We start from the raw sequence: 24,954 nt of genomic DNA, 5'->3' as shown, positions 1-24,954 counted from the left end.
TCCTTATTTCTGTTATCTCACTCAAAAGATAATAACAAAGCAAAAGTTTCACCTGGGAAACTGGAGGTTCATGAAGGTCTAACTGAAGTCTCTGTACAACATCAGTAAAATCCTCAGCATGAAAACAAATCACATCTTTGGTTATGCGAGGTTGGTCACTCCTAAGATTAACAAAATTAAGTTTTAGAAACCTGCATCTCATAACGGAAAATGATGACAAATTTCAGTTCTCCTATTCCTGGAAATGCTCCTACTAGCACAGAAATAGACACACAGGAATATACATTTGCTTCTTTAACCAACATTTAAAAAATAAATAAAACACCAATAAAGCTGTTTAAAAAAATGAAAATTAGATTAGTTGTTACAAAAAACAGCAGTGACTAAAAACAGTTTCATTCTAAACTAGTTGCAACTGCATCCTTTCACCACCCTGTAATGTCGTCATCAGGATGGAACACAGTGGAGAGAAAACATACCAGCCACATAAGAATCACACCTTCCAGTTTTCAAACTGGGGGGGTAGGGGTGGGGGGTGACAGAATGATCTTTAACTTGAAATACTTACTGTCAAGCTGTGATTGAACTATGCTTCCAAAAAAGGTCAAACTCTATAGTAATACTGAAGGCCCTGAAGTTATAAATATGAAAAACAAAACAAAACAGTTTTTAGGCAAACTAAATTCCATGCTCTGAGCTTTGGATTCCAACTGAATGTAAAAGGGTGCAGCCACTGTGGAAAATAGTATAGCAGTCCCTCCAAAAATTAAAAATAGAATTATCAAATGATCCAGCAATTCCACTTCCGGGGATATACCCAAAAGACTGAAAGCAGAGACATGAAGAGATGTTTTTTCAGAGCAGCCAAAAGGTGGAAGCAACCCAAGTGTCCGCTGATGTGTGAAACCAGATAAACAAAATGTGCCATATACATATAATGTAATACTACTCAGCATTAAAAAGGAAGGAAATTATGATACATGATATAATATGGATGAACCTTGAAGATATTATGCTAACTAAAATAAGCCAGTCACAAAAGAACTACTGTGTGATTCCACTTATACGAGGTATTTAAAGTAGTCAAATTCATAGAAACAGTAAGTACAATGAAGGCTACCAGGAGCTGGGGACAGAGGAGAAAAGGGGTTAAGGTTTACTGGTTTCAGAGTTACAGTTTTGCAAGACAAAAAAGCTCTCAAAATCTGCTTTGCAACAATGTAAATATACTTAACACCACTGAAATGTACACTTAAAATGGCAAAGATTTTTCATTTCAATTTCATGTTATGGGTATTTTACCACAATTTCTAAAAAAAGAGTCCCCAAACTTTTAAATGGAGTCCACATTTTCTCAGACAGCATTAACCAACCTTATAGCTGAGTTTCATTAACTTACCATTCACCAAACTGTACAGCTTTCAAAACCCCAACAGCAGCCGTACTCTGCCAGTCAAACCCCTGACCTACATGGTCAGCATGAGCTCTTGTCCTATCTTCAAAGAGGACTTCACGGGGTTCACTGGTCCGAGGTAGGTACTGGAGATTTTTAATTTCATTCATTGATCTGGAGTTGATTTGGTTGTGAAGTAAAGGGGGGAGGGGAGGAAAGTATTAATAGCAGTAAGGTGAAAAAGTCTGCTAAAATATCAAATTTTAAATAAGATCAGAACTGATAAGGGTTCCATGATTTTGATCATTAACATTTAACACACTATACCGTAATGCTCAATGTCATTACCTTCTTCTCTTGGGATGTCATGATAATGTAGAGGCTATATTTTTTATTTGGCTCAAATGTAGTGTTACAATTTACAAAATTTAGTTTTCAAGCAATAGGAAACACAATTCAAAGTTCAAGGCTGTATGTTTCTTCACCCTCAGTCATCTTAATTCTCAAAACAGACTTGATTCAAGATGGAAAACTGAGCATGTACATGATCTCCTTCCACATTAAAATGAAAGTAAAAGGCTTCAAACTAATATGGTAGGGGTGGGAGAGAGGAGATGGGCGAATGGATAAGAATACAGATGAAACATAACTGGCTGTGAGTTGATAACTGCTGACATTGACTACATGAGACTTTAGTATATTATCTTCTGCTTTTTCATGTGCTCAAGAATTTCTAAATATAATAATCTAAAGGTGATAGTAAAGGAATGAATAAGAACCAACAAAGGAAATGAATTAGTGCATGAACAATATCAACAAATTTCTGGAAGATGGAAAATGATTAAAAGTGTCTAGTAAAACTGAGCAGAGAAATCCACAGGCCTGGAATACACTAGAAGGGAATAGCAACTAAAAAGGCAGCTGGCCTGCCCAAAAGACCTTGAAGACTAATAGGTGCAAAAAAGAAAAAAAAAAAAAAAAAAAAGCCCATTATCATGATGTTGACAGACAGAAATGTAGTAAGGCTGAGAAAGGGGGAATTAAAGTGAAATTCTGCAAATAAACCAGTCACCCACCACCCCTGTGAGTAGAAATGAGGTCAGGCATCTACCCCCATGCTATGGTTGATCCACTCAGCATCCATCTATCCTATTTATTTCCCTGACAGAACTCTGATTCTCATTAGGTATCTGCTCCTGCCCCATAAGTGACCTCATTTACAAGTTTCAAAGGTAGATCCTGATGAATCCTGACAAACTGTGGCAAACGCATTCCCCTTGCCAGTAACTGATTTAAAAATGGACACAAACACACATGAAAAGATGCTCAACATCGCTCCTCATCAGGGAAATACAAATCAAAACCACACTCAGATATCACCTCACGCCAGTCAGAGTGGCCAAAATGAACAAATCAGGAGACTATAGATGCTGGAGAGGATGTGGAGAAACGGGAACCCTCTTGCACTGTTGGTGGGAATGCAAATTGGTGCAGCCACTCTGGAAAACAGTGTGGAGGTTCCTCAAAAAATTAAAAATAGACCTATCCTATGACCCAGCAGTAGCACTGCTAAGAATTTACCCAAGGGATACAGGAGTACTGATGCATAGGGGCACTTGTACCCCAATGTTTATAGCAGCACTCTCAACAATAGCCAAATTATGGCAAGAGCCTAAATGTCCATCAACTGATGAATGGATAAAGTAATTGTGGTTTATATACACAATGGAGTACTACATGGCAATGTGAAAGAATGAAATATGGCCCTTTGTAGCAACATGGATGGAACTGGAGAGTGTGATAAGTCAAATAAGCCATACAGAGAAAGACAGATACCATATGTTTTCACTCTTATGTGGATACTGAGAAACTTAACAGAAACCCATAGGGGAGGGGAAGGAAAAAAAAAAAAAGAGGTTAGAGCGGGAGAGAGCCAAAGCATAAGAGACTCTTAAAAACTGAGAACAAACTGAGGCTTGATGGGGGGTGGGAGGGAGGGCAGGGTGGGTGATGGGCATTGAGGAGGGCAACTGTTGGGATGAGCACTGGGTGTTGTATGGAAACCAATTTGACAATAAATTCCATATATTGAAAAAAAAAAAATGGACACAAACTGACTCTGGCCAGCAGTAAGAGAGGAAATTTGCTAAGGAGACTTCTGGGAAGTTTCCTAGCTTGTATGACAGAAGAAAAGATGCTTTTTTTCTTCTATTGCATATAACTAGATCCATATGTGATACCTAGATCACAATAATCATCCAGCAACCATAAAGAAAGCCACTGTGAGTACAAAGCCCAGGCAAAGAATATGACAGCAGAGAAAAAGACCCAATTCCTTGATGAAAGTACTGAATCGCTGACCATATATATATATTTGGTGCCAAGAGCCAAGCTCTCTAGACTTCTTAATACATAAGATAATATGTTATGAACCAGTTTGAATCAAATTTTTGCTGCTTGTAGCCAAAAGCATCCTAATAAACTTTCAGAAAAACAGAAACAAAAAAACCCTTCATGTTCTCTAAACACACTAAACTTACCATATTCATAGAACTAATGCAATCCTCTGGCATGTGGCCATACCCTTTCATGTCCAATTCTATGCCTATTAACTCTAAAGTGAAGCCTACCTAGTGATAAGCCTCACTGAAGTATAAATAGAACGTCCGGTAAGCCCAATGCTTTATTTCTAAATATGAATGTGTCAACCACAAATCACCAAATATGTGAAGACAGCCTGTAGCAGCCTGACAAAGACCAAAATAAACAATGCTAAAATGTAAGAATTCCAAAGAAAAAAGTCGAGTGAATGTCCCCAAATCAAAAGCAAACAGATAATAAGAAATATGAGGATAATCAAACTGGGAGATCTGTTACTCCGTCAACAGTAGTTTCAGAAAGAAATAACAGAAAATGAAGAGATTGCCAAAGCAGTTAAGCAAGAAAAATTCCCAGAAATGAAAGGAGAATCTTTCTAGGACCTATCAAATCACAAGAAAGATTAAATATAATAAGAATGAAAGCCCCAAGGAGGAATCATTGTGAAATTAAGCTTTCAGAGAGGAAAATAGGTTACCTATAAAAAAAAAAAAATTACATTGGCATTAAGACTTCTCATAAACAATATTAGATACCAGAAAACACTGTGGTAAGCTACAAGTTTTAAGGGAAAATACATCCTCTGGAATCCAGTTAAGCTATCAATCCTATTTCATGAGAAAAAAAGGAATTTTCAGACATATCATGACTCAGAATATTTCTGAGAATATTCCTTTTCTTCCTTTTCTTAGAATGTTACTTGAAAATGTGCTAAATCAAAAGAAGGAAATAAACCCAAGAAGACAACTGTAGGTTAATACATAAATGCATTAAGTGGGAGGTCCTACGTTGATAACTGTGAAAAAAGCTTTTCGCATTGAAGAGAACACAGAGCTCCAAAAGATTTCCAGGTAAAAAAGTTATGTGTTAGAGCATACAGTATGATTAAAGTTTTGGATTCTTGAGGATATGATAAAAGCACAGAAAGCAAGGTAACTATCAACATTCTCAAAAAAAACAAAAAACAAAAACTATATAAAAAAAAAAAACCATAGCCAAAGTCAAAGCCATAGAGAAAGGGTGATTCTAGAAGAAAGAAATGTATTTGGAGCAAAAAAGAAAATAGAAGATATTAGGGATATCGTCAAGAAAAGTGTATGTCCCCCTTCAAAAGAGGGGCAATCAGAAACTGCAGGGAAAACAGATTAAAAAACAAAACAAAACAAAACAAAAAGCACAGTCCAAACATGAAACTATTTAAAATGTAGCATGATTTTCAGTATCTAGGTGAAATATCGGAAAGATTCTTTTGTATATTACCCCTTTGAGTAATAAGTAACATTGGAACTTTAGAATGTAACTTTTTAGCCTATTGGTTGGGTCTGCATAAACTTACCTTCCCATAATATAAATGGCATTTACTGGTTTTCAAATCCTAGAATACACCTATTGATAAAGCATATAAAACCTAATTATGGCTTTAAAGCACAATATGAATTAACCTCAACAATGCATAAGCACAGCTGACAAAAAGTAGAAAGGAGGAGGAAGAAAGTAGAGAGTCATTTAACTATTGGGAGACAAAGTGAAGGGAAGGAGTCCTAATCTATCATACCAAGAAATTGGCAAATTTCCTGCCAAAGTCTTAAAACAAAAGACATTAAAAACAGAAATGGTTTTTGCCTCTGGTAAAAAGGTATCTGCATCTGGAGGGAAAGGTGGCCAGGATTTTTCATTACAAACCCTACCGTACTATTTGATTTTTTAAAACCCTGTGCATGTATTTCTTCAAAGTCCATAAATTCAAAGGCCATCTTCATTAGCAGTGCCCTTGATCACCCGACACTTCTCACAGTGATTTCACTATTTTCAGCAATAGAGCATTCTCATTAACACAAAAAAATGACGTTAGCGTTTTAAGTTCTGATTTATTCACTCTAGTTCAAAGTGCCTTTGGATACTTTGCTTAAGAATATTTAACCCCAATAAAAATAAAATTTGATAGCCCCTCATATTAGTGGAGAAAAAACAAATTATTAAGCAAATGATGTTGGTACAGGTGCCTAACTACTTGGAAAAATTGATCAATCTCTCCCTCTGTCCTGAAATCAATACCATGTAAGTAAAACATGTAAATACTGAAATCACAAAAGTACTAGGAAAAAATATAGATGAATATTTTATAATCATGAGAAAAGGCATTTCTAAGCCTGCCAGTAGGATAGAAACCTCAGAGGAAAAGACAGATCTGACAACATATAAAAATCTCTGTAAGGAGGGGCGCCTGGGTGGCGCAGTCGGTTAAGCGTCCGACTTCAGCCAGGTCACGATCTCGCGGTCAGTGAGTTCGAGCCCCGCGTCGGGCTCTGGGCTGATGGCTCAGAGCCTGGAGCCTGTTTCCGATTCTGTCTCTCCCTCTCTCTCTGCCCTTCCCCCATTCATGCTCTGTCTCTCTCTGTCCCAAAAATAAATAAACGTTGAAAAAAAAAAATTTTTTTTAATAAATAAATAAATAAATAAATAAAAATCTCTGTAAGGAAAAATAAATGGGAGGGTTGGGGGGGGAGGGGTTGAGTAAAGATAAAACTGAAGCTAAAAAAGAATGAGGAAAATGTGCAACATTAAAAAAAATAGTTAATAGTCCTATAGAGAATTTTAAATAAAAAACAGCCTAGTAGAAATATGGGTAAAATGAAAAAGGAATCACAAAAGAAACACAAACCCTCAAAGAAAAACTAATTAAAATGAGACATTTCTGCCCAATCAGATCAACAAAATTAAAAAAAATGTTAATGGGGCACCTGGGTGGCTCAGTCAGTTAAGTGTCCGACTTCAGTTCAGGTCATGATCTCACGGTCTGTGAGTTTGAGCCCCGCGTCAGGCTCTGTGCTGACAGCTCAGAGCCTGGAGCCTGTTTTGGATTCTGTGTCTCCCAACCAACCAGCCATCCATGGCCAACAAGCCAGCCAGCAGGTACCCCACAATCAGTGATGTGTTATACATTTCCAAACAACCGGTTTGGGGGGAAGATGGCTGACTGTAGCTGATTTGCTTATTTCTGTGGTATAAATACTCCCAACATGGCCAATTTCAAGCAACTAATGTGACCTCATTCTATGTGGAACAGGGAGGCTAATAATGGCCCTGTGAGCTGGCTCCAGCATACCACTGTCATGTTTGTCAAAAAATTTACACTAAAAAAGAACTGGTTAAATAAATCCTGACACAACCACTCAGTGAGAACAAAGTAGTCATTTAGAAATAATGATATAAGTGCATCTAATAGAACACATAAACTTAAGGGATTAAAAAAACCAAGTTTAAAAGTAAACATCACATAAAGAATAAGCTCATTTGTGTATAAAGTTTATGAGTATAACACAAACTAAAATCTGAAAGGCTGATATGCCTCAATGGGTGAGATTATGGGTATATTTTGCCTTTGTTTTACTATTATCTGATTTTTCTAAAAGTTTATAATAATCAAGAAACAAACAGTGGTCGCTTCCTTTTTGGAAAGATCACAGTACTGTATACATACAGTACTTAAGAATTTAGAATTTCAAGACTCATCATCATGATGTACAAAACCTGCTGTGGTCTAGCAACGTGCAGAAGTTTTAGTTTACTCCACGTTCTACCATTTCATCACCTTGCATTCACATATAGTTTTTACAAAGTACTTTTGCACAGTATCTCAAGTACCTAAGGTTATTCCATACTTAGCTTTAGCATCATTCCCCTGGGAGCTTTAAGGTAAGGTCTACACTAGTCTATTAAAATGCACTTCTGGGTACTTATCTGGGGTTGCTATTTCCATAGTCGAAACAAATATGAATCATTCTCAGTCTCATTAGATTTTTCACAGTACCAGAATAAGTTAATCTACATTTGTTTTAAGTGTCTGAAACACAAAATATGTTAGCCCAGTATGAATTACTATAGGAGATATACATTACTGGTTTCATTCAGCAAAGACTGATCACCTGCTCATGTGCCATGGAGACTGAGAAGAATAAAACAGTCACTGTCCTCAGAGCTCAAAATTTAGTAAAAACCAAAAACATGTAAACAGATCATTAATGAAGAATGATGTGTGAGCACAGAGAAGGGAACAATTAATTGTCTATGCTTCACAAAGGAAGTGACATCTAAGTTTAGTTTTGAAAACTTATTAAGCGCCTGTCAGGGAGAAAGGAAAATGGGGGAGAAGCCATTCCAAATAAAAAGAACAGTGCAAAAGCACAGAGTTGTCAAAGACCACGGTTTGAAAAGTGAACTCTGCATGGCTGGAGTAACTATAAACTGATCTAGCTAGAAGAACTTTTGGGACCAGATTATGAAAGATCCTTGTAGACCACACAAAGAAGTTTGGACTTTCACCTTGTAGGCAGTTAGGACCCAGGTTTTAAGAAAACAGGCAAAAATTAGAGTTGTTTTTTTAGAAAGATGCCTCACTCTGGTGACTAACGAGAAGGCTGGACTAAGAAACTGACCACTAAAGATTTATTTAAGATAGCTCTTAAAATGGTTTTCAAACTGTGTTCAGGTCTCAATCATTTTTATTAGCAACCAAATTTTTAAAAAGTGCTTTTGCTTATTTGGGAAAAATAAATGTTTACCGTCGTCTTTTGAAGGGTGACTTTGGCATATCTGCTGTAGGGATCATCTGCTCTCCTGGCCTAACCCACATGATAGGCCCATCATCACTCTGGGACCTACACTGGAGTCGGAGGCTGGAAAGTGTACCCCAGGGCAAAGTCATCTAGAAGTCAGATAAATGAGTCACGTTAAAAAAAATCTTTTTGACTATTTACAAGTTAATCCCACTACCACCCAAAATAAAGCTCTAGGAAGTTGATTTTGTATATGAATAAATGCTATATTAGATAGTAATTTATATGTAAAAAAGAATCATTGAAGTTAATTATTCTGAACCAATTTTTTAAACATTCCTATTCAAAACACTGGATAAAATGTAATTTTACTAGACAAAATTAACTTAACATTTTTTTCACAGAAAGTGTCCACTTAAATAATGATCAGAACTCTAATAATTGGAATTAACACTCACTTTCAGAAATGGTGATTCTTCTAACATATCAAGGAACTCTGGGAAATAATCACCAACTTCTTCATCTACTGCTCCAACAAGACTTATCTGCCGCATGGGACCTGCTCGGTAGGTGCCACAGCAGTATGTCCTGTTGACCTGAGATAAAACAAAAGAGGGAGGATAAAGGACTGAAGTACACTATAATATAATTAAAGAATTATAAAACAGTATTGTTTCCAATGTTGCTATTTCTTTTACATACTATGAACTCAACAGTCTGTACCTTGGATAAAGCCCATAGTTACAGAAAGATGCTCTCGCACACTGACAAACACATTAATATGGTAAGTGCCACAAACAGAAATTTCAAAGAGCAAGTTAGTCTGTGATCCCAACATCTCAAAGAAACATTGAAGACATTAAGATACACTTAAACTTCTCTGAGAATGATTTTTTATACTTTGAAAACACTCTAAACTGATCTTTATTTTGGAAAAAAAAAATTGGCAAATAAAAAGTAAAACTGGCAGGGCAGAGAAAATTAAAAAAAAAAAAAAAGAGAGAGAGACCACGGTCAGATTAATCTTCCATATCCATTTTGTATTCCCTAGTGAAAACCTTCATATCAGGCAAGATACCAGGCTGTTATCAAACCCAATCTCCCTCCCAGTTACTTGCATGTAAGATCCTCTACCCTAGGCAAAGTGATCTTTTTGTCTACCCAACTTATGCCAAACTTACTTCTACCTACAATGATTTTTCTCTTAAATATGCCCTACTTGGAATGTCCTCTTTTCTGTCAACCCAAATCTTGTCTTTCAAAGATCAGTTCTTTTTTTCTGGAAGCCTTCCTGATCACCCTTTTGTGATCTTTTCCTTTTGTGAAACACAGACATTTTCTTTACATCAACTCTCTAGTGAATTTAGGGCATATTTTATACCAATTTGCAGCCCAGAGAATCCAAGCATTCAAATGGAATCTACTAGTACACCTGAAACTAGTATTACACTGTATGATAACTAATTGGAATTTAAACTTAAAAAAAAATTTTAACGGAATCTACCAATTGATTCGATACAATCTGATATTATTCTTCTATGTCACTTCTTGTATTTTCTTAGGCAGAGAGAGAGGAAGACACAGAATCCAAAGCAGGCTCCAGGCTCTGACCTGTCAGCACAGAGCCCAGTGTGGGGCTCGAACCCACTAACTATGAGATCATGACCTGAGGTGAAACCAAGTCAGACACTTAACCGACTAAGGCCACCCAGGTGCCCCTTCCCACCTCCAATTTAAAATGAATGTTTCTCAGGGCACCTAGGTGGCTCAGTTGGTTAAGTGTCCAACCTGGTTTCAGCTCAGGTCATGATCTCACAGTTCATGGATTCGAGCCCACTAATAGTGCAGAGCCTGCTTGGGATTCTCTCTCTCTGCCCCTTCCCTGCACCCTCTCTCTCAAAATAAACAAACTTAAAAATAAACAAAGAAATAAATAAGTAAAATGTTTCTCAAGGATAAAGACAGATCCATGCATACAAATGACTAAACGAAAAATGTTGAATTCTAAGCAGAATTTCCATCTTGGATCAGTAACCAAACATTCACTATCTTAGTTATGGTGCAGATTAGGCCTAACATACAGTTGTACCTTTATAAGGCAGGTCACTATTGAACGTTAAAAAAAAAAAACTAAGAATCAATTGGGATTGTTTTAAATATCCTTTTGCCTCAATACAAGGCATAAATGACCATCCAGTTTTGTTTTTTTTTTTTTACTTTTTTAATGTTTGTTTATTTTTTTTTTATTTTTTTTTTTTAATTTTTTTTTTTTTCAACGTTTATTTATTTTTGGGACAGAGAGAGAGCATGAACGGGGGAGGGGCAGAGAAAGAGGGAGACACAGAATCGGAAACAGGCTCCAGGCTCTGAGCCATCAGCCCAGGGCCTGACGCGGGGCTCGAACTCCCGGACCGCGAGATCGTGACCTGGCTGAAGTCGGACGCTTAACCGACTGCGCCACCCAGGCGCCCCAATGTTTGTTTATTTTTGAGAGAGACAGTGTGAGTGGGGGAGGGGCAGAGAGAGAGGGAGACACAGATTTGAAGCAGGTTCCAGGCTCTGAGCTGTCAGCACAGAATCCAACATGGGGCTCGAACCCTTGTACTGTGAGATCATGACCTGAGCTGAAGTCGGATGCTCAACCAACTGAGCCACCCAGGCGCCCAGACCATCTAGCATTTTTTACACAGTTCTTTACCATTAGTTCTTTAGCAACATTTTCAGAACCCACTATTTTTTTCTGTAGACAATTTAATAGCACCCCTATACATACACAATACAAACAACAACAACAACAAAAGGGCTTAGATCCTATTCTCAAATATCAGGGATTTCTTAACTCCTTACAAATCTTTCCGAAAATCACCTTATATGATCATTAAGCAGCAACTGCCCAGGACAAAATTACTTTCCATATGTATTTGTAGGAGTTACCTTCCCATCATTTGTATGAATGATCATCATGCTATGAAAAGTCAGAGGGGGCAGATTGGGAAAGAAGATGATCACGGGATGCAGATAAAGGAGAAGTAGGGAAGCTTTCTAAGCATTATTCTAACTTTTCTTAGCCAAGCACCCTAAAATAACTAACGGAGATTTACTAACCTTCAGTACCAGTTCTAGGAATCGCATGCTTTCAGGAGTAATAAATATCAGTCTCCCTACAACACCCCCACCAACTATTCCCAATTATCAGAAATTCCTTTACCAAGAAAGGCTTTCAAATATACAGAATAGGGGCATTTTATGTTAAGAACTACGCTAAAGACACATTACAATTTAAAGCTTACAGAACTCAAGACTAATCCTGAAAAAGCACACTGCTATGTGCCACTTTTGCTAGCTTGGAGATTATGCAACTCTTAATGCATTATTAATTGAAGGAATTCACATTACACACAAAGTAAGACTGAATATTTTTATATCACAGTGTTTGAAGTTTACATAATTTAATCCCATTAAATCAACAGCAATGAACTTGAAGACAACTTAAAATGCAAACACCTAGGATAATTAATATGTGACATGAATAAATATAAGCATCCTTTCCTATTTGGAAATAGGGATTTGAATTATTTTTTATATAAAAAATGTAGTATTATAAACTTATAATTTATCCTGTAGCTAGAAAGGATGTAAAAACCAGCCATTAAACTGTGGCAAAAAAAAAAAGTAGTAAAGCTGAAGAATGGTGTATCGCTGATGTAAAAATGTTCATAAATGCTAATGTTTATAAAGCATTTAAATAATTAAGTGCACAAGTTAGAAGATGGACAGCATTTATGACCAGAAATTCAACATGTACCAACTGTGTGACACCTATGCCAAACAAACTACTAATTCTACCCTTCTTCTTTTTGGAAAAAGAACTTCCTGGGCATATAGCCAATGAGCTAGGGTCCTAGGCAGCCAAGTGTGGCCTGGAACTAAGTTCTGGCCAATGAGATCTTAGTACAAGTTACGTATGTAATTTCCAGAGCATGCCTTTATAAGTAAGCAGCTCTCTACTTCCTCTTTCTGTCTTGAGAGCCAGGTTCAACTATGCAGACAACACAACCAAAGGGACTGGCAAAACTTAAAAGGAAAGGAGAATCCTGGATGACATATGTAACAGAACAGAGTTGCTTAACCTCTGGATATATTACTCCAGAGAAACTTTTATTTTGTTCCAGCCACTGTATGTGACATCTCTTTGTTATGGTGGTTTAGCCTATGTCTCAGATCTTGTATACTAGCACACATCATTTTATTGCACTTCACTTTACTGCATTTCACAGATATTATGCTTCATAGATAATTGACTTTTTACAAATTGAAGGTCTGAGGCAACCCTGCCAAGAGTAAGCCTATCAGCACCACTTTTCTAACATTTGCTCACTTTGTAAGCAAATTTTTTGTAATTCTCACAGTATTTCAAACTTTTTCATTATTATTTTATTTGTTATGATGATCTGTGATCAATGCTCTTTGATGTCATTACTATAATTGTTTTGAGGCACTACGAACCACACCACACAAGACAGTGAACAATCCATATTGTGTCTGTTCTGCTTTACTGATCAGCTATTGCCCCCATCCCTCTCTCTTCTCCTCAGGCTTAGGCCTTATTCCCTGAGACACAGCAAAACTACAATTAGTTCATTTAATGACTCTACAATGGCCTTTAAGTGTTTAAGTGAAAGGAAGGGTCACAGGTCTCTCATTTTAAATCAAGAGCAAGAGATTATTATTAATTTTTTTTTGAGAGAGAGAGACCGTGTTGAGCAGGGAAGGGGCAGAGAGAGAGAGGGGACTGAATTCGAAGCAGGCTCCATGCTGTCAGCACAGAGCCCGACAGTTAAAACCCACAGAACTGTTAGTTCATGACCTGAGCCAGAGTCGGACACTCAACCGACTGAGCCACCTAAGCACCCTCAAGAGCTAGACATTATTAAGCTCAGTTAGGAAGGCAGGTCAAAAACCAAGACAGGCCAAAAATTAGGCCTCTTATACCAAACAGCCAAGTTGCCAATAAAGGAAAATTTTTGGAAGGAAATTAAAAGTGCTGCTACAGCGCAACACACAAATGATAAGGAAGAGAGCTTTACTGCTGATACAGTGGAAGTTGTAGTGGTCTGGATAAAAGATCAAACCAGACAACATTCCTTTAAGCCACAGCCTAACTCAGAGCAAAGGCCAACTCTTATCAATTCTGTGAAGGATAAGAGACTTAAGGAAGCTGCAGGAGGAGGCTGGTTCATGAGATTTAAGGAAAAAGGTCATCTCCGTAATAGAAAAGCACATGGTGAAGCAGCAAGTGCTGATGTAGAAGATGCAGCAAGTTTATCCACAAGATCCAGCAAAGACCATTAATGAAGGTGGCTACAGTAAATAACAGATTTTCTATGTAGACAAAATAGCCTTATATTGAAAGAAGATGCCATCTAGGACTCTCATAGCTAGAGAAGTCAGTGACTGGCTTCTAAGCTTCAAGGGATAGGCTGACTCTCTTATGAGAGGGTAATGCAGCTGGTGACTCTTAAGTTGAAACCAAAACTCATTTACCTTTCCAAAAATCGTAGGGCCCTTGAAAACTACCCTAAATCTATTCTGCCTGTGCTCTATAAATGAAACACAAAGCCTGGATGACAGCACATCTGCTTACAATGGTTTACACTGTTGAGACCTACTGCTCAGAAAAAAAGATACCTTTCAAAATATTACTGCTCACTGACAATGTACCTGGCTACCCAAGAGTTCTCTAATGGAGATGTACAATGAGATAAATATTGTTTTCATGCCTTCTAACACAACATCTATTCTGCAGTCCATGGATCAAGGAGTCATTTCAATTTTTAAGTCTTATTATTTAAAAAAAAAACAAAAACAAAAACAAAAAAAACATTTTGTAAGGCTTTGTAGCCACCACAGATAGTGATTCCTCTGATGGACCTGGGCAAAGTAAATGGAAAGCCTGGAAAGGCCTCACCATTGCTAGATGCCATTAAGAACATTCATGAGGTGTCTGGGCGGCTCAGTCAGTTAAGCATCTGACTCTTGATTTCAGCTCAGGTCATGATCTCAAGATTCATGAGATCAAGCCCCCCGTCGTGCTCTACACTGACAGCGTGGAGCCTGATTGGGCTTCTCTGTCTCTTTGCCCCTCCCCTGCTTGCTCATGTGCACATGCTCTCTCTCAAATTAAAAAAAAAGGAAGATTAGTGATTCATACGAAAAGGTAAAAATACAATATTAACAGGAATTTGGAATAAGTTGAATCCAGTCCTCATGGATGATTTTGAGGGGTTCCAGATTTCGGTGGAGGAAGTAGCTGTGGATGTGGTGGAAACAGCAAGTGAAATAGAATTAGAAGCAGAGCCTGAAGATGGGACTGAATGGCTGCAATCTCATGATCAAACTTGAACGGATAAGGAGCTGCTTCTGATGGATGAGCAAAGACAGTGGTTTCTTAAGATGGAATCTGCTACTGGTGAAGATGCTGTGCAGACTGTCAAAATGACAAGGATTTAGAATGTTCCAGAAACTTAGTTGATAAAGCAGCAGCAGGGTTTGAGAAGTTAGACTCCAATTTTGACAGAAGTTCTACTGTGGGTAAAATGCTATCAAACAGCATCACATGGCACAAAGATATTGTTTGTGAAAGAGAGAGTCAATCAATGTGGCAAACTTCACTGCTGTCTCAAGAAATTGCCAGCCACCCAACCTTCAGCAACTACTACTCTGATCAATCAGCAGCCATCCACATCAAGACCCATTGCCAGCAAAAAGATTACGACTTGCCGAAAGCACAGATGACGGCAGTTAGCATTTTTAGGCAATAGAGTATTTTTAAATTAAAGTATGTACGTTGTTTCTTTAGACATATTGCTATTACATACTTAATAGACTACAGTACAGTGCAAACATAACTTTTATATACACTGGGAAATCAAAACATTAATTTCCCTTGCTTTATTATGGTGGTCTGGAACCAAACCCACAACATACGCCCTTACTTTGCATACTAAGGGAGACAATACTCTGTACTAAACAGATGACATCCAGAGTATTAGCTCCTGCTCTGAGCTTTTAAAAATCTGTAACTAGGACGCCTGGGTGGCTCAGTCGGTTAAGTGACCGATGGGCTCAGGTCATGATCTCGCGGTTTATGGGTTCAAGCACTGTGACAAGCTCTGTGCAGACAGCTCAGAGGCCGGAACCTGCTTCAGATTCTGTGTCTCCCTCTCTCTCTGCCCCTCCCCGACTTGCACACACATGCACACATTCTCTCTCTCTCTCAAATAAACATTAAAAAAAGAAAAAGTATTTAACTTAAGAAGACTGAAGTAGAAGAGTGGACTCATATAAATAAAAAACAGGAATTATAGGAAAATTGGTATCACTCATTGAATAAAAGTTTACTGTTTATTACATGTCAGACACTGTCCTAAATATAGATATAGCAAACCAGACCCACTCTTGGCCCCTGGAAGTTTACAGTCTAATAGGGAGGGGCAAACAGTAATCTAAACAAATATCTAATTATAAACTGTGACAAGTCCTCAGAATAGAACGAATAAATACACTGAGAAAGAGAACAAAGGATCCTGATCTAGAGAACAAAGTGTTCCTCAAAGTCACATTGAGCTAAAATCTGTAAAACAAGTTTAAAGGCAACAAAATCCCTTAAGAGTCACCCTTTCCAATGAAGAAAGCTAATAATGCTAAACACAGAAAGGAAAAGAAAAAAATAAAGATGAGACTGGACAAATCAGCTATAGCTGGATTATGCAGAGCCTTGAAGCCTACACTAAAGGCTTTGGGAAATCACTGAAGGATCTAAAGTAGTAACAGGAAAGTTATCGATTTATCTTTTCAGGGCAGAGGGGGCTTGGCGTTATTGTTTCTGTTTCATTTTCTCAGAGGGTTACTGAAAGAAACCAGTTACGCTTCTGTACTATTCCAAATAAACAATAAACTAAACTAGTAACAGTGGAGCTGATTAGAAAAAAGTAAAGAAAAAGGATCTGAAAAAATATTCAGGACATAAAATTGTCAGAACTTGGAGACACACTAGATATGACACAGCAAAGAAGTGACTGTCAAAGATGTTTCCCCAGCTCTGCCCTTTGCAACCCAATAGAGAAACCACTCTTTGGGTGGGAAGGTGAGGTCTTCAGTCTTGAACATGAGGAGCTTCAAATGTGTGGTGGGCTGAATAATGGGTTCCAAAGATATCCAGGTCCTAATCCCTGGAACCTGTGAACGTTACCTTATATGGCAAAAGAACTTTGCAGCTGTAAATAAATTAAGAATCCTGAAATGGGGAGAGTAGCCTAGTCTACCCAGGTGAGCCCTAAATATAACCACAGGCGTCCTTATTTCTTATAAGGAAGCACAGGGAGAACTGACTGCAGAGAAAAGAAGACAATGCGATGATGGAACCTGAGAGTGGAATGATGCACTTTGAAGATGGAGGAAGAGACCACGAACCAGGTAATACAGAAGACTACTAGAAGCTAAAATAAGCAAAAAACAAACAAACAAAACCCAGATTCTCCTTCAGAGCCTTCAGAACTGTAAAAAGCTATAAATTTGTATTGTTTTAAGGCATTATGTTTATGGTAATTTGTTACAGGAGCAATAGGAACTAATACCAAATACCTCTAAAATGCCCAAGTGGGTATGTCAAGAGGGAAGCTGGGTCTGAAATCAAGTGATTTAGACTAAGGATATAAATCTTATCACTGGCACAGAAAATATAAAGAATTCAAAGAGTAGGGGTCTTGGAAAGATACAATTAAAAAAAAAAAAGCTGACAAAAAAAAAAACATAAAGGAGTTGTCAAATGGTCAGAGAAGAAGAAAACCAAGACAGCACAAAATAATGAAAGTCAAAATAAGAAAATATTTGAAGAGGTTGGGTCAAAATGTTGCTGAGACTTCAGTAAGATGAAGATGAAAAATGGAGGGGCACACGGGTTAAGCGTCCAACTTCAGCTCAGGTCATGATCTCACAGTTCATGAGCTCAGCCCCGCGTCGGGCTCTGTGCTGACAGCTCAGAGCCTGGAGCCTGCTTTGGATTCTGTGTCTCCTTCTCTCTCTGCCCCTCCCTTGCTTGCTCTCTGTCTCCCTCTAAAAAATAAATAAAACATTAAAAAAAATTGTTTTTAAATGCCCATTGGTGACCTTAACACGAGAGGTTTTTCAGATAAATTATGAGGGCAGAAACAAAACCCAGTAGCCTGAGGAGAGATGAGAAAATGAGGACAGCAAGTGTAAACAACTCAAGAAGTTAGGCTGTGAAAATAAAAAAGGCTGGTAGAGAGGAGGAAATAAGATCAAGAGAGAATTTTTTAAACGGAAAGACCATGCAAACCTCAATAGGAGTGTATAAACTTTCATTCCCCCTAGCACTCTAAGAAAGTATGTGTTGCCCTACGACCTCACTATTAAGAATGTTATCAAGCTTTTGGATTTTTATTAATTTGGTAAGAACTACCATCTTAGTAGTGTTAATTTCACTCTCTTAGGAATGAAGCTATAGATCTTTTAAAACAAGACATTAAAGGGCCCTTTGTAGGGGGTGCCTGGGTGGCTCAGTCGGTTGAGCGACCGACTTCGGCTCAGGTCATGATCTCACGGTTTGTGAGTTCGAGCCCCGCGTCGGGCTCTGTGCTGCCAGCTCAGAGCCTGGAGCCTGCTTCTGATTCTGTGTCTCCCTCTCTCTCTGCCCCTCCCCCACTCATGCTCTGTCTCTCTCTGCCTCAGAAATAAATAAACATTAAAAAAAATTAAAAAAAATAATAATAATAAAGGGCCCTTTGTATTTCTTTTTCTGTGAACTACCCATTGACAATGCTTGCTTATTTTTAAATTGGGTTGCTAGTATTTATTTCTCTTACCTATTTCTAAAACTCTTAATGGTTTAGGAAGGTTAATCTTCTATCAGTGATATGAACTGTATACAACTTTTCATAACTTGTCTTTTGACTGTGTCTACAGTGATTTTTGTTTTGTTTTGGTCATAGTTAGAAAGACCTTTTGAACTCCAAAGTTATGAAAGAATTCTTCCATGTTTTCTTCTATTACATTTAGGTCTACATTTTCTACATTTAAGTCTTTGATCCCATTTGGAATTTATCTTGGTACCAGTGATATGGATACTAAGATGAATTCTAAATAAATACCCTGATGTCCCAACATGATCATCTTTCTGCCATCAGTGATTTGAGATACTGTCACTTTTATATATCAGAAGCCTGTATATACCTGGGCCTATTTCTAGACTTACTTTTCTGTTTCACCAAATAATGTTCATAAACTAATACTTATTTAATCATTAAATCTTTACTTAAGTTTATTTTTTGAGAGAGAGAGAGAGAGAGAGAGAGCGAGCGAGCACACGTGCACGCACATGCACAGAGGAGGAGCAGAAAGAGAATCCCAAGCAGGCTCCACACTGGCAGTGCAGACCCTGATGCAGCTCAAACTCACAAACTGTGAGATCATGACCTGAGCCAAAATCAAGAGTCGAATGCTTAGACTGAGCACCCAAGCACCCCATAATCATTAAATCTCTAGAACGTATTGGTATCTGGTAGAGCACTCCTCCATCACTGCTTTTCTTTTTCGTAATTTTGATGTTGGCTCTTCTTAATCTAAGAACATAATATATCTTTCTATTTAAGTTTTCTTTTGTGTGATGGTTTGATGTTAATGGGAAGAATCTGGTAAAGGTGAAAAGGTGAAGAGGACTGCTATTCAAACATGGCACACAAAACAAAAGATTTATGTCTATTCCTTATTAAAACCCACTGAAGTGAGAATAAAAGCTAAGGGCCATAAATCCCAGAAGCTCAAAGAGAACACAAGTAAAAACTGACAGATACATTAGCACATCATTTTTTATAAGGGGAAAAGTATACAGGGGAATTAGCAGACTGAGAACTTTCAATACCGAGTACCACATAGAGACAACCAAAAAGTCAGTTTATACTAAAGAATCACGGAAAGCCTAAGTAGAAGGTGGGAAACAAAGCATGGAGCTAAATGGGTTTAATATTTGTAAAAGAATTAGTTAGATCCCTCCACTCCACCTATGTTCCCTGCTCCTCACCCCATCCCATATTCTTTTCTTATCTTATTTTGTGGAGAAAGTGAACCAAAGAGACTATGGAAACAAAGATACCAGGCACAAGCATGGAACTGGACCATTATACTGACAACAGACAATTAAGTTAAATTCCATATATTAAACAATGAACTCACCTACCCATTTCCATAGTTCGGCTCCAAAAATTCTGGCAAACAGGTATAAACTACTCTACTCCACTGGTAAGTAATCCCCTGGATTCTTAGCTGTACAAATTAAAAGCCCCAGAGAAAAGATCTCTAAATATTGACATTTGGAGCTTTTCTTATAATGATATGGCCAGATTCTCTACCCAGTCATCAGCGGCAAATCCCACCTATGTGTTCACAGTTTCTAACTAGTTTTGTACTGACTTATGTTTAAACATCAACAGATCACCAGACATTTAAAGAAAATATCTAACATCAACAGAAGATTAAAACAAACAAAAAAGAACTTGATGAAACAAACTACAAGAAAATTTCAAAACAAGCATGATTAATACCATTGAATAGATGAAAGACGATACTGGATCCATGAAACAAAAAGTTATTCAAATTAAAAAAAGGACAAGGTCTTAAATTCAAAACATCACAGCTGAAATAAATCAATAGGAGGAAAAGAAGATAGTTAAATCTCCCCAGAAAGTAGACAAAAATGACGAAGAAAAATAAAAGGAGTGATAGGAAAAATTTAGAGATTCAATCAAGAGGCCTAACATTCAACTAATAAAAGTTTCAGGAAAAAAGAACAGCGAAGACTGAGGTAAGGAAAGTAACAAAAATAATACAAGAAAACTTACCCAAACAAAAGGATACATATTTCCTTATTGAGAAGGCCTAAATACTTAACAGAGTGAATACAAAAAGGCTCACACACAATGAAATCTGAGAAAATCACGTGGGTTGGAAGTGGCCTTCGATTGTATTAGTAACATTTTATTTCTGGGCCAAGTGGTAAGAGCACAGGTGTTTATTATTCTTTACACCTCTATGTATGTCTGAAATAGTTCACAATAAATTAAAACACAAAACCCAATATGAAAATAAAAACCATCTTATGGCACATTATCCTCCATATTCTGAAACTCTGCAGTAAAGAGGTTTTAAAATGTTTCCAAAGAGAAAAAAACAAGACACCTAAAAATATCAGGAATCATTACAATACTGGAGTTCTCAATAGCAGCACCAGAAGCTTAAAGACACTGGAGTTATGCCTTTGTAAATCTCAAGAAAATGATCTCCAACCTAGAATTCCACACCTATCTGAACTACCAAAAAATGTAATGGTATAATAAAGACTTCAGACATGTGAGATCTTATTGGAGTCACTAAATTCAGTCAACAGAATAGTCACGGAATCCCAGGACGGGAGAAAAAGGCAAACAAATTTCAGGGCATACATGTATAGGACACATCAGATGTATACAGGACACCTACCTCTACATTTATTCTTACTGCAACATGATAATATTACAAAACCGTAAACAACCTAAGTGTACAAAACAGGAGAATAAATAGTGATATAATCATACAACAAAATAGCAAATATAGTGGTTAAAATGAATTAGAGTTAGATGTATCAACATAATTCTCTAAAGCAATATTGAACCAAAACAATGCAAAATACTAAGTGTTAAATCACAAAAAATAGTTATATGTAGTTTATATGTTCATACATGCATAGCAAAATATTACAAGATGCAGAGAAATAATAAACCACAAATTCAGAAGGATTTATTTTTCAGGAGAAAGAAAGCTTAGTATTTTATTATAAATGAAGGAAACAAAGAATTCACCTAATATAATTCACACATTATATGAGAATGGAGGGGGAGAAGATTAAGGGGGTGGAGGTGGGTAAACATCCTAAGCAAATGAGTAGTTTCTATTTGGGATGATGAATAAGTTCTAGAAATGAATAATGGCGATGGTTGTATACCACTGTGAAAGCACTTAATGCCAATGAATTACATACTTAAAAGGAGTTAAATATTAATTTTATTATATATATTTTGTGACAATCCTAAGCAAAGTGAGGAATCGAATCTAGAACACAGGTGAAAGATTAGCTTTTGATAAGGTGGGATATCTCTTCTATTTTAATAGGAGGGAAAGGGAAAGCAGAAAAGATGTATGCAGATAAAAAGTCTGAATAGTCTTCATGAACTAGTAAGCAAGTGGACCAAAGAAAATAAGCAAGCTTTCCAGACAATGATGATGGTCCACTGGCAGGCTTATGAAACCTTAAGAAGAGACAAGCTCATAAATAATTATCAACCCCAAAATGATTTTCTAAAATATCTGCACTATGTAGTGGTTAGACAAGATTATCTCTAACAGTCCTTGGTTTATGATTTCTCTGAAATTCTAAAAGGATGACATCTACATGTCAAATGAAGGAAAACAGAGTAATTAATGGTAGATAGTATATAGTTTAAACATTTCTTAAACTTGCCTGTTCATAGGAATTGAATCACTTGAAGTATTTATCTCAGGCCTCACTCCAGACCTAATGAATCAGAATTTCCAGGAGAGGAACCTGACATTCTAAATATGTATCTGGAACTAGCAACTCCAGATTATTCCTAGGATCTGGCATGTTTGAAAAACTCTAGCCTGGAAATGGCACTCGAAAGCAAAAGAACAAGTTGAGTAGAGGAGTAGTAGGAGGGTTGGAGGGAGATAGAGACCAAAGAACAGTAAAAAGTAAGACTACTTTTGGAAGCAAGAGACATAATGCCAGAGAAAACTCAACCTTTAGTAAAAATCAGAAGGCAAAGTGGGGAGGGGAGAAGGACTGTGTAATCAAGGGAGAAAATGCCTGTAAGAAAAGTTCACTTCTCATGCATTAAAAAAAAAATTCATATAATATCGATAAAAGTTTAAGCAATTATATTTGATATACATATTGTTCTGTCAATAGATTATATAGTCCTTTAGATTAAAAACTTAACTTCACAAAATTATCCTCTATCAATTGCTGAGAGTGACATAAGCTCAACTGTGCTCCAAATACATATACTTTTTAAGACAGTCATAAATCAGTTAAAAACTTGGAAGATAGCAGCTTTATTCATAATTGCCAAAACTTGAAAGCAACCAAGATGTCCTTTAAGAGGTGAATGGATACACTATAGTATATTCAGACAGGAGAATATTATTCAAAAAAAAAAAAGCTATCAATCCATGAAAAAGACATGGAGGAGCCTTAAATGCATATTATTAAGTGAAAAAAAGCCCATCTGAAAAGGCTACACACCAGGATCCCAATTATATAACATTCTGGAAAAGGCAAAACTATGGAGACCGTAAATGGTAAGTGCTTGCCAGAGGTTGGGAGAGGAAGGAAAAGAATGAAGAGGCAGAGCACAGAAGATTTTTAGGATGCAAAAATACTCTGTATGCTAACATAATGATGGATACATGTCATTATACATTTGTCCAAACCCACAGAATGTACAACACCAAGAGTTAACTATAATGTAAACTATGGACTTTGAGTGATTATGATCAGTCAATGTAGGTTCAACACCTGCTAACTAATATACCACGGGATGGGGAGGTGGATGTTGACAATGGAGCAGGCTGTGCAAATATGGGGGCAGAGAGTATATGGGACATCTCTGTACCTTGTCCTCAATTTTGCTGTGAACCTAAAACTGATCTAAAAATTAAATTCTTCAGGGGCGTCTGGGTGGCTCAGTCGGTTCTGCATCCAACTTCAGCTCACCATTCATGGGTCGAGCCCCGCATCAGGCTCTGTGGTGACAGCTCTGAGCCTGGAGCCTGCTCTGGATTCTGTGTCTCCTTCTCTCTCTGCCCCTCCCCTACTTGTGCTCTGTCTCTTTCTCTCTCTCAAAAGTAAATAAACATTAAAAAATTTTTAAAAAAGAAAAAAGAAATTCTTTAAAAACAAAAGAAAACAAAACAAAACTTGGGGTGCCTGGGTGGCTCAGTCTTTTAAGTGTCTGACTCTTGATTTCAGCTCAGGTCACAATCTCGCAGTTTAGGAGTTCCAGCCCTGCGTTGGGCTCTATGCTGATGGTGAGGAGCCTGCTTGGGATTCTCTCTCTCCCTCTCTCTCTCTCAAAATAAATAAACAAACTTTTAAAAAATTTTAAAAAACTTTTTTAAATTCCCCAAACCTCAGAAGAACACCAAGCTAGAAATACACTATATGGACCTCCCCCATCATCCCACCACGCACTGAGGGCAGGGGTTAATTACTCTACAAAACTCCTGTTTTAGGAAGAAGCCTGTTTAAGCTGATTGTTTAAAAAACAGAAAGGAAAAAGCTAGCCGGCAATCTTCCTAACCTTGTGACCTGTGAATGGAAAAGCATTCCCACTTTAAAACATACAGTGAAAAAGCAGTGTGAGTCAAAATGAGTTAATTATAAGCTGTACTTAGAATGAGAGGGGAAAAAAAGAACCAAACCTACCATTCCTATGCTGGTTTATTTTATAAAGCCAGCTACTTAAAATATTTATTTCTCCTTTTATATAACACACTGATGTGTAGATCGTAAAGAGTTTCTCAGTTATTTACCAAGCTACAAAGCACTGTACTAGTTTGACTCTATTAATTAGTACTACCAATTCACCATAAAATGTTAACTATAGCAATCAAAGATGAGGAGCACCTAAAAAGCCCCTTTTAGGCCTTGCAACAACCCACAATGGAGAAATAACATTTGTTGATTTTCTCTGGGAAAGAGACATTACCGTTTTATAGTAATAAAGGTAATATTTATAAGAACTTCTACCACCACTTAAATAAAGAGCTATGATCCTCAATAATAGACTTCAATATTGTATGTATACAGAAAAAGTTTTTTAAGTAGAACTGAACATATGCACATTTGCCAGATAAAACAAAATCTTACTATGGAAGATATGTTGCTTTTTAAATCAAGTGCCTCTCTCCTCCACACATACATATACACATCCTCCTTCGTATACACCCTTCGATTACTTAGTTGATCTAAGATGAAAATAGTCTCAGATGGCGATATTTAAAACAACTCCTGATTTAACTTCACTATATTTTTAGTGTTTTGTTGTTGCTGCTTTGGCTTGCAATTCATGTACAGAATTTACAATCTATAGCCTTGCTGGTCTGTGACCAGCAAAATCAGAAACATCTGGAAACCCATGCAGACTATAAAGCCCCACCCAGACCTACAAAATCAAAATCTGCATTTTATATACACATAAAATTTGCTTACCCTCACCTGTAGGATTTAATTCCATTCAGTGACAGAAGAAAAAACAATTCTTCTTTGAAGATCTA

At 37.2% G+C, this 24,954-nt stretch overlaps 1 protein-coding gene across 1 annotated transcript in view; it reads right to left on the bottom strand.

Moving 5' to 3' along the window:
* Window positions 1-24,954, bottom strand: part of RSBN1 (round spermatid basic protein 1) — a 46,420-nt gene that overhangs the window by 4,268 nt on the left and 17,198 nt on the right. Inside the window, exons 3-6 of the mRNA XM_047083496.1 lie at window positions 9,006-9,143; window positions 8,554-8,696; window positions 1,400-1,567; window positions 53-161 (exon numbers count right to left, since the gene is read on the bottom strand). Of these exons, the coding sequence (XP_046939452.1) occupies window positions 53-161; window positions 1,400-1,567; window positions 8,554-8,696; window positions 9,006-9,143 (558 nt within the window). The remainder of the gene's footprint in view (window positions 1-52; window positions 162-1,399; window positions 1,568-8,553; window positions 8,697-9,005; window positions 9,144-24,954) is intronic.

This window comes from Lynx rufus, unplaced genomic scaffold, assembly GCF_022079265.1.
Source record: "Lynx rufus isolate CCGP_SWC_20201006 ecotype Redwood Valley unplaced genomic scaffold, mLynRuf1.p SCAF_2, whole genome shotgun sequence".
Classification (NCBI taxonomy): Eukaryota; Metazoa; Chordata; class Mammalia; order Carnivora; family Felidae; genus Lynx; species Lynx rufus.
The sequence above is the reverse complement of the archived record's forward strand: the minus strand, read 5'-3'. Positions and strand labels throughout refer to the sequence as shown.